Source organism: Lagopus muta, chromosome 6 (assembly GCF_023343835.1).
Source record: "Lagopus muta isolate bLagMut1 chromosome 6, bLagMut1 primary, whole genome shotgun sequence".
NCBI classification, from domain to species: Eukaryota; Metazoa; Chordata; class Aves; order Galliformes; family Phasianidae; genus Lagopus; species Lagopus muta.
The window spans coordinates 15059232-15069861 of NC_064438.1; the positions used below are offsets into that span (position 1 = coordinate 15059232).

The following is a 10630-nucleotide window of genomic DNA, read 5'->3' on the forward strand; positions in this document are numbered from 1 at the left end:
TGAATTGCTTGAGTGAGAGATGACACAAAACTTTATCACCAGACAGCACAGAGCCATTCTCACAAGAAAAACAGACTTGGGATGATGAGTCTGCTACATTAGCAAAGACAGCCACGAGAGCTCATAAAACACCATCTTGCATTAGCAAGATCACCTTTCTAGTGTATGCACAAGAAAAAATAAACATAATTCAGCTAAAAATAAGCATTTCATATGCTTGTATCCACATCACATGGAGATCTCGAATGGGCTTTAGCTCATTAGGCACTTCATCATGGCAGCAATGAGAGCTTCTCCAAACTGGAACTTTCAAGTCTGGATGGCGCTCCATTAAACTACAATTCAGAGCTTCTGAGCTCCACAACCATCACAGTCTGTTTTACAGTACAGCCATGTCTTGTTATTTTCTCAGCAAACCACATTAAATAAGAGCTAACTACTTGCATTATCTTAGCTAAGTGCTTAGTTGAGCTTTCAGTCTTGGTTTTCTTATCTCCAGGGTCTGTGTAAGACAAGCACAGAAAGCCTTTTTCCTGTAACTATTCCCTATATGTTACAAAGCAATCCACCTGATTAAGCTTCTAGAAAAGCCCATATATCTACCAGCAAGTTGTCAGGTTATTTTCACTTTTCTTAAAAGGTCAGTTTTCTCCACCAGGACCTCTGTAGGCCAAGTACACGGCCTGAAACAAGAAGGTGCCCTGAAAAAAAAATATCCAAATGCCCTGGTGAGCTAACACAAGTCATTTTCCCGCACTTGGGCTTTAAAAAAATCACTTGAAATGTTTTTTCTTCATGTGTCTTGCACTGGTATCATTTTGAAAAAAGTCAGCACACATATTCAGCACACACAACAAACAAAAAGTAGCTCTGCAGACTTGAGAAGCCAGCCTAGTTTAAGCAGACTTTTTAATAAAAAAAAAATCACACAGAAAGTCATTTTTAATTCAAAGTTACATGTGTCATACAAGCATTTAACATAGAGATTAAGAAGTTTATCAGATAAGCAGATAACTCAGGTGCCAGAAACATGCTTAGCTGACATAGGAGTGACAACTTTTAACTGTTCAATACAGACAGGCAATATTAGCTGTTATTCACTTGCACTCAGCTATAGTTGTAAGAACCAAAACTTGCTGTCAAAGATCATTTTTGAAGCACTGCAATGGACTTGTAAAAATGGATAGGCATGACTCCCAGATTAGTGATTCAATATACTTGTAAGAGAATGATATGTTGTTTAGAGCCACAGACACTGTAGGTACAAATGCCCCAAAAAATAAAAGTTGATGCATGACTAAGCTTTTCTAAAAAGAAAAGCTCAAAATTCATGTAAGGATTCCTTAAAAGACTTATGTTGTTACCTTGGAAACATGCTCTGCATCCACCTAAGCACAGTTAGCACATATATCTACATTTTCGATATTCAGCAACAAATATGATGCAAATTCCCTATCCATGGAAAGTCTTTCTGAAAGAGTCTTACACTGTAATCTGAAGGGGCTGAAGTCAAATTAAACCTTCAGTCATACATGGCAGTATTACAAAAGAGATAAATGAGTCAAACGAAGCCAAAATTGTTCTGGTGAGGGGTCTGGAGCACAAGTTTTATGAGGAGTGGCTGAAAGAGCTGGGATTGTTCAGTCTGGAGAAGAGGAGGCTCAGGGGAGACCTCATTGCTCTCTATAACTACCTGAAGGGAGGTTGTAGTGAGCTGGGGGGTCGGCCTCTTCTCTCATGTATCTAGTGACAGGACTGGAGGGAATGGCTTCAAGCTGCACTAGAAGAGATTCAGGCTGGATGTTAGGAAATACCAGTTCTCTAGAAGAGTGGTCAGGCACTAGAACGGGCTGCCCAGGAAGGTGGTGGAGTCACCGACCCTGGGGGTGTTCAAGGAGTGTTTGGATTTTGTGTCGAGGGACATGGTTTAGTGACAACTATTGGTGACAGGCAGATGGATGGACTGGGTGATCCTGTGGGTCTTTTTCAACCTTGGTGATTCTGTAACTCTATGAAAATTAAGACCAAAATTGACACTGCCAGCAGGTATTTTTCACATCAGTACAACTATCAGCTGCACTTGGTGTCTAGCTTCCCTCCTATCCAGAACAGGAACATGTTCTTAATTCATGTCACAAGATCTTGTTTAACTGAGTAGTTGTTTCTTTTTGTTCTTGACAAGTATCTACTCTGAAATGGGAAAGATGGAACTCAAGCCAATACCACAGTGCTTGTAAAGCACAAAGTTTCCAGACCACGCTTTTAAATATATTTGGGAATCTTAGATACAACAGCCCATGGTTAACTGGCAACACTTAAGTCTCCCTTAACAGGAAATATTCAGGCGCCATTGGACAGCTACCACAGATCACCTATTTGTGGGATCTATCAGCTCTTTCACAACTGTTTAGATTTAGAAGATGCGTTACCTTCTTCATTATTAAAATGAGAAAGACACAAAGGTAATTACAGCCTACAAATAGCTGTCTGGACAGAGACAAAACAATCCAGAACCATCTTTGTATGCTTAAATAGATAAAGGGTTAACACCTTATTTGTTCCACAAATTAGTTACATCTTTGCTACTCTTGTAGACACTGTGAGCATGGCTTGTTATTCAAACTGAACAGAGATAGTTGTTACATCCATTCCTGTGCTGCTTACAAAATGGAAAGTCTGTGGGGAAATCAGCAGTTAATTTGTTCTATCCTTCCACATCCAATCTTGCCATTCCAAGTCCTTAAGCGTAGGGCAGGTACCCCAGAGCTTGACTGTTGTCTTATTTTCAGAGAAATTCAGAAGAAGGGAATATGAGAGGAAAGTGTTAAGCAATTGCAAGACATAAGAGATACTTGAAGAATAAAAATCCTAGTGCTTCTAGCTAAAGAGGTTAAAGAAGTTATCCCAAAACAACAGCTACAAGGGTGACAGTCATAATTCTATGACAAGGTGAAACTACGCTACGCATGCAGCTGGCATACAATATTAGCGTACTTGTAGATATTCAGGAAACATCTGGTTCAACCAGCCAAAGCTCAAGAGCACTGAGATCATCTTGAACTGATGAACGTGTTCCGTATGTGCAGAAGGCAGCTTATAGAAGATACCAAAGGACTTGCAACTCAGTTCAGAAGAAAATGTCAACAAAACCTCTGCTGTTAAGAAGACCCAGGACCTTGAATTTTACATACAAGGTTCCTGTTTACTGTACTGACTGACTGTAAGTCCAAAACACCTGAATTCAGTCAAATGAAACTGCACATTTAGGAGGAGTCATGTCATTGGTTGAATTTGCTCTGCAGCCTTTTCTGTTACTCCTGGAATAATTCCAAAGTCATCAACACAAAGCCCTCTGAAGCTGGAGCCTTCTCCGAGCCAGTTTGTGGTTACCCCAATACAAACCCAGTCAGAGCACCATAACTTACACTCAGCAGTCTCCAAATCCACTTTCATCTTTTAAAGATGCAACCTCGGTGCCAATCTTTTTAGAATAGCCTCGAGTAGCCCAGAAACATGCAGGTGGACAAAACATATAGCCGTTTCATCACGCCAACCACAACGACCTTAGCCCTTCCCCGGGGAATTCTTGCCACATTGCACACTTAGATCTCTAACTCAGATTAATATTAACCTGCTCTCACCTGCCATTCCCACGGCAGGGGAGGGTGCCAGGTACCACCCAGCCTTCACACCCCCCTTTCAAGCAGCAGCCTCCTCCTCCTCCTCTCCCTACAGAGCCCTACGCGAGGACGTCGCATCCCCATCCCTTAGGAGGCAGCCCTCTTCATCCCTTTTCATTGAGCAGATCCCAAGAGCCGCCTTCCGCGTCAAACTAGGACTTTAAATGCGGCTTAAGCCAAGCGTAAACACAACCAGCAAAGGCCCGGCCCGGTGCGGCCCTGCAGAGGCCTGCCGCTTTTCCCGCAACGAGCATCGGCAGCCGCTGGCAGCTCCGGCAGACCCGCGCTGCCCCCCGCGGCCCCCCACGAGCCCACCCAACCCGGCATCGCTCCAACGACGGGCATCGGCCCCCCTCTCGCTCTCCCCCGACAAACGGAGCCGTGGGGGAGAAGGAAGCGCCGACGCACCGCCAGACACGCCAACAACGCCCGCTCCCGCATCGCAAAGCCTCCCGTCCCGGCGCCCCCTCCCACCCCCCCGCATCTCCCGCCGCCCCCCGGGGCGCGTCGCCATTTCGTGAGGAGCGCGCTGCGAGCGGCTCGCTGCGACGGAGGGGGAAGGGAAGGGGAGGGGAGGAGAGGGGAGAGAAGGGCGCCGGGGAGGTGACCGGGGAGACGGATGAGGGGCGGACGCCCCGACCCGAAGCACAACGGCCCACGGCAGCCGCCGGCCCGGCCCCGTCCAGCCCAGGCCCTGCCGCGCCTCGGCCGCCACTCACAGTTCCGGATATCGGAGATGAAGACGGCCAGGCCTCGCATCCCATCGCCCTTCGACACCGCCGGCATCGTGGCGCGCGATCAGGGCCGCCCAGCGACACGCCGAACCACCGCAACTACCGCCGCCGCCACCGCCCGCTCTCCCCGCGGGGCTCCTCAGGCCGCTGCAGCCGCCGCCTCTGCAGCACGCATGCGCCGGGGTGGCTCCCGCGCCCCCGCGGGCGGCGGCCGGCGAGGCTGTGGCGCCCCCTGCCGAGCGGAGGCAGCGCCGCAGCGGCCCTGTTCTCCGCAGCCCCTCGGCCGCGGAGGCCCCGGTCATCCTCCCGTCCGCCGGGCTGTAATGCCCCTTCATGTCCTGGGGCATTACGTGTTTCTGCTGGAGGCCACAACCAAGCAGAGCAACGCAGTCCCACCCACACCTCCTCTCGGGATGGAAAACATTTCAAGGTTAAACTTCCTTAAATGAGCCAGAGAGGTTGGACTGCAAGGAGCATTTAATCTCATCAGCTGGAAATAGATTCAGAGGGTGTCAAAACTGATCTAGTCTGCCTAAACAACAGTGTGTTGAGAGGTTCAGACATAATACTAGAGGTTAGCATACTTAATGGATTATAATGACCTCTAAAAGCATTAAGAAATACTGGAGATCACTCATTTAATGTTTTCCTTGCATCCTTCAAGCTGTTTATTTTCATCTGTGCCTTCATTTTTTCCTTTTCCTTCTGTTTTCATTTATTTATTTTTGCCTGAATTGAGACCAGTAACTAGACTTTAGCTGCAGTCTATCTTCCTGAAAGGCATACAGCCTTTCTGACACCACCAATTTCACTGTTTCCCTGGGTAGTTTGTTGCTGTGGTTTCATGTTCTGTATTTAAAGCCTACATCCTAAATTTGTAGAGCTTCAGTGCCTCCAAATAATGATACGCTTTAACCTCATATAGAAAGACTCACAATGTTTTCTGGTAATCGCTATGTATATTGCTTAGGTAATCTCTCTCAAGGATATTTTCTGCATGTTTTCAGGATACATTTTTACACCCGTGTTTTTTCATTGTTATCCATTCCAAGGAGAAGATTGCAATACCTGGTAGTAGCCAGCGTATCCATTTTTTTTCCTGGGTGTGGTAGATCTAGAACACTAACAGCACTTGTACACAGTCTTGATACAGATTATCTGCATATGGAGGCTCACACGAAGAAAAATGTCTTATTTCATAACTTTACAATCAGATTTTGAGGTGTAACAACAATCTACTTTTGAAATAGAAAACATGATTTCACTAAATATTTTTCTCAAACAAGCAAACAAACATATTCATGTTTGAGTTAGCCAAAATAAGAAGTTGAACTAATGTCTTCTCTTTTAAAAGCAGAGTGACACCTAAAGGACAAGTGCATCAGTCTTTTGTGGCTGCATTCTAGTCACTGCAGCTGCAAGTTGTGCAGGCATGCTTAAAACCACCTTTACATACTTCTAGCTGAATAGATACAATAGTGCCAGGTGTAAACTCTGCTTGAAAAGGGGAGTAAACACACAAATCACTCCTTTGGGGCTCTTCAGTATTTAATTATTTCATTTCTAACTTCCTCAATGCACACTATGCATTATGCAGTTATTTTACATTCACCTCCTCCTACTGTCTTTTGACATCTACCATGCATTTTCTTACATCCTATCTTCTTTTTGCCTCAACAAAGACTTGTGCAATTACAGTGAATGTGTTGGCATGTGTGCCTCTACTTCCTCTAAATCAAGAGCTCGCTAGCCAATTACAGAGGGTAGAGAGAAGATACTCATTTTAGGTGAACAAATAGCCAGCTAAAAGAGAGAGAGAGCCTGTAGTGATCTTTGGATGTATATCCTGACAGAAAGAAATTCTGTAATGTGAACCCAGGGATTATTGGAGAGCAGGGTACACACTAGATATAATTCCTTACAAAACACACTAGCTGATATATCAGGAAAGTGTTCCACTTTGAGTTTAATGTCTACAAAATACCCGTCTGTGACAAATCAGACTTCATCTGTTCCATACATCTCAAGATACCATGATTTCTAAAGAGATTTCAATTACTGTAAATCAGCACTAAGGTGGCAATAGTCTCAAGATAATTCTTACTATGCAAAATGTTTTGCAGCACAATTGTTTGCCCAATAAATCCATGATGTTTATCTCTTCCTTATGCCACCCATGAATCGCTATAATCTTCAGAATTTCAACACAATTTAGTATAAAGACTTTGAAAAATTAGTCTGGTCTTTATAAAATGAACATGATTAAACTGTCTGTTTTCACTTGGTGAGTATTTGTTTGTAGGAAGTATAGTTTCCACCACAGTTCTTCTCTGCCTAAAACACAGAGCTGAGTGGTAGTTTACAGACAGAGTTTAACTCTTACTTTGGAGTTTTAAGTGCCATGCAGTTTCAATTCCTATTTGGTTTCTAAAGCCAAAATGTGATTGATTTTTGAGTGTGATTACATATCATTATGAGGAATTTCATCACCAGAAATCATCCAACAGCCAGCAGGATTTACTGTCCATGCTGTGTTTAGTACTGCCACATCTATTCTGCCACCTACAGCTACTCTTCAGCCCTACACTGAGTGTCTGCCAAAATCAGACTCTAGAATAATTTGGACAGCATTGTGCTTAGGGTATGAAGTCACACACTGTGGGATAGATCTCTGTTTTGCCAGCTCTTTCTACGTCTGTAATGAATTTCTACACAGAAGGAAATTTTTGTTATTTTTGACAGATTTGTCCCTCACTTGATCAGTTACTTCTTTCTTCTCTTCCTCATGGTCATTCTAACTATACTGTTATATCTAACTATACTAACTATATAGCAAAAACAGCTAATGAGAAAAAAGAATTTGTGGTTCCTATACCACAAATAGTATTGAGTATTAAGTGTACTCAATCTTGTTAATCTACCTGGCACCTAAAGTTCATTATCTATTGATAGAGGGCACAGGTTTATCAGTAATGCCTTCTATCATGTCAGAATATCAGATATGTTGCTTTTAAGATTAAGAAACACAAAGCTACGATAACACCACTATTGTGAAATCTATCTAAATTTTCAGGTATGGATTTCTCTAAATCTCTTCCATGCAGTGAGCAACTCATGACTAAAAGAGTATTGCACTCTACCATGGATATACAAAAGTGTAGAATAGAATAGTTAAGCTTAAAATAAACTCAAAGAGAGTGGACAAGACAAAATAAGAGTGAATTAAGGGTCTCCAAGTAAGCCGACCTTGCCCCCTGCTTGCTGCCAGAGTGCTGACAGCCACCTGAGTGACTGTGCATTGCAATAAATTCTATATTAGTCCTTCTAGCTCATAGGAAGTTTTTTCCCTGACTGTTTGTCTTAGTCATCTTTCCCTTAAGCTGCAGGCTCCCAAATGAAGCTATGGGCTTCATTTCTTGCTGAGAAATCATTTTTGCTTCCAAACCTTTCTTCACTGAGTATGCAGAGTTACTCCCCAGGAAAGGAACATGTTTCTGTTCTCCCCCAGGTGATTGCCATTGCTCTTTTAAAGGAATAGTATTGTACAGAAAAACACAGAATTTAAACAAAGATCCCCTTATCATTTGGATTTACTTAGCAGCATATCAGTCTTTCAAGGAGAATCCCCAGTACCTGGCAGCGTACCCTTATATCTATGAGTTAAAAAGACCTGTGATTCCTGTACAGGCAGCTGCAGGCTCCCTCAGGGGCAGTACGCACAGTGCCAGCTACCTGCAGCAAACCTTTGGTTCAGTCCCACTGAGGGTACAAGAGAGTCAACAGGATAGCATAATAGGAACACAATACAGGAAATGACAGATTGCATTACAGAGTAGCTGGAAATAAACCAAATTTTTCATACCCCTGCCTTATCTCTGTCTTTCCTGCTATTGAGAAATGTATCCTGGAAATATCTAACACTTGGGAGAGATGAACAGCATTCTACAAAGCAATAGAAAGTTCAGTACCCAAGCACACAAGTGAACATTGATTCCCCTTTTGAAATCCTCACAATTTGTGTCTGTGTGACTCAGGGCACAGGGGAAAGCACACATACTCAGCGCTGTATCCGCTTCACTGACTCGAGTTCAGAGGAAAAACACTTCTGTTTTTCGATTCAGTGCTGAATTATGGTTAGATCTTGGATTACACAAGAGGGAAAGAAAGCAAAGGGTAGATGAGGAAATCTTCCAATTCCGCTTCTGGGAAGCAGCACCTAGTGTGAACTGTGGCAAAAAGTAGGTCTAAAAGGCTTTTGTTGGAAAGGGTGGACCTAAACTCTCTAGGTGAGCAGCCGGGCAACCTCCACCCGGCACAGCAGGAGGCACACGACGAAGTACGGAGCGCCCAGCTGAAGACGGAGCTGCCGCCATGATGGCGCGACCCGCTCTCAGCCGCCGCCTCGGCGCCTCCCATCAGGCGCAGGGGCGGCACCGCCCGCCTCCATTTCCGAGGCGGCGGCGGGCGGTAGGTGGTGGCCGCGGGCCGGCGCTGCCTGGAGGCGGCAGCGGCGCTCTCGGGGGAGGGAAGGAGGCGGGCGGTGGTGCGGCGTCCCGTCCGTTTAGGGTATATCGGCCTGCCCCGCGGCTGGGATGCGGTGATATGGATGGCAGAAGCACCCTGGCGGCCCTGCGGGGGCTGGCCCGGGATAGGTAGGCCGCGGGGCACGCTCAGACCGAGCCCGCAGGGTTATACTGGCCTGCAGGCGGGCTCTGGCGGAAAAGAGAAAGCGTTGGTATCTCCAGAGTACAGGAGGCAATTTTTAGTGTTAAAACAGAGCAGCTTAGAAGGGCAGGGGAATGCTTTTTAACACAGCTTAGGAAACAGGCTTATTTTCGCCCCTGAATTTAGCTTATGTTGGCTTTGCTTCTGTTCACTGTTTCCTACCCCCCTGCAGCTCAGCAGTTTGTAGCATGGGCTTTGCTAAACCAGTTGCATATCAGAGCATTTACTCCAATAGCAGTTAGAACCTGCTTCCTCTTTCAGAAGTGTCATATAAGCATTCACTCTGATTTCACAGAACCCTTAGATTTTGAAGGGACCATTAAAGGCCATCTAGTCCAGCTCCCCCACAACAAACAGGGACATCCACAGTTAGATCACATTGTCCAGGATAGTTTCTAAATAGTTACTGTGCAAGTCTCCAAGATTATGGTTTTTGACTGCTTCTTTTGGACAACATAAGTCCACACCAGCTTCTCTATTTCTTTTAAATAGAACAGCATTTAAAATATCTGGCTGCGTTACCCAGGGAGACTCACTAAGCAGGGCTTTGGGATACACCAATGCTTCAGACCAGCATGTCAAAAAAAAACATCTCAAATCTTAAACCTCAATTTTCCTTGTATGTTGCAATACAAAAGATAAGAAACAAAACTCTTTAGTTTAGTTAATACGAGGATAATAAAATGTTGAAGGGAGGCTTGCTAGAGAAAAGACTTGATGGGCATCTTGTTTTGAAAAGCTTGCAAAATTTGTGCTTTTAGTTTTCAGATAAACTATTTAAAGCTTGATTTATTCATCTTTTGATACTAAAACGACAGTGTGTGCTTGATTTTCGCTGATACTGTTGTATGGCAAAATAAAGCGATGACAGTGCCTTCAAATGAGGTACATGTACGATGGAAGGATAGCAGGTAATAAAGGAGGAAATATGACTCACCCCTTCCAATAAGCAGTTACAGTTTCAGGAGAGTGCAGCCTATCCAGACAGATGCTGCTCCCTCGGCTGCCAACCTTTAAATGAGAGTGAGGAGGGGTGGATCCTGGCTCCACCCCTTCTGATCACTCAGGTGCATTGCTTGCACCTGAGCTCCCTGGGTTAGCCATGTCATCTTACTTGCTGTTCAACCATTGGCACAGTGACCTGGCAAGTCCATTGCATTGCTAAAGATGAAGTTAATAAAATAAAGTTCCTACTAAGAGTCAGTATAAGAATGTCATTAGCAGAAAATGTTGCTACAGGCTCTGCACTTTCTATAGATCCAGGAATGGATGTTGGCTTACAGTAATTGCCAGATAGATATGATCAAGGAAATGAACACATTTCAATTTCTAATTGGAGTCCAGTGGTGTTTTTTCAATTTGTGAGCTTCAGCTGTTAAACACTAACTTCTTTCTAGGAATGTGAATGCTGTTGCTAATTGCTTCTGAAAGTGAAATCAAACACCTCCAAATCAATATATACCAGCTTCTGGAAGAATCGATATCCTGTCC

General features: G+C 44.4%; 2 protein-coding genes across 6 annotated transcripts in view; one reads left to right on the forward strand and one right to left on the reverse strand.

Moving 5' to 3' along the window:
• The window catches only part of AP2A2 (adaptor related protein complex 2 subunit alpha 2), a 43019-nt gene extending 38429 nt beyond the window's left edge, over positions 1-4590 (reverse strand). For all 4 annotated transcript variants that reach the window (XM_048948841.1, XM_048948839.1, XM_048948840.1 and 1 more), the window contains exon 1: positions 4400-4590. In XM_048948841.1, coding sequence (XP_048804798.1) covers positions 4400-4466 — 67 coding nt within the window. In that variant the 5' untranslated portion in view covers positions 4467-4590. The remainder of the gene's footprint in view (positions 1-4399) is intronic.
• Positions 4591-8845: 4255 nt separating this feature from the next.
• CHID1 (chitinase domain containing 1) overlaps positions 8846-10630 on the forward strand; it is a 120982-nt gene continuing 119197 nt past the window's right edge. Inside the window, exon 1 of one of the 2 annotated variants that reach the window (XM_048948842.1) lies at positions 8846-8881. The gene's annotated coding sequence lies outside the window, so the exon portion shown is untranslated. Of the gene's footprint in view, positions 8882-9045; positions 9067-10630 lie in introns of those variants that run through there. The other variant, XM_048948843.1, reaches the window with a different exon arrangement.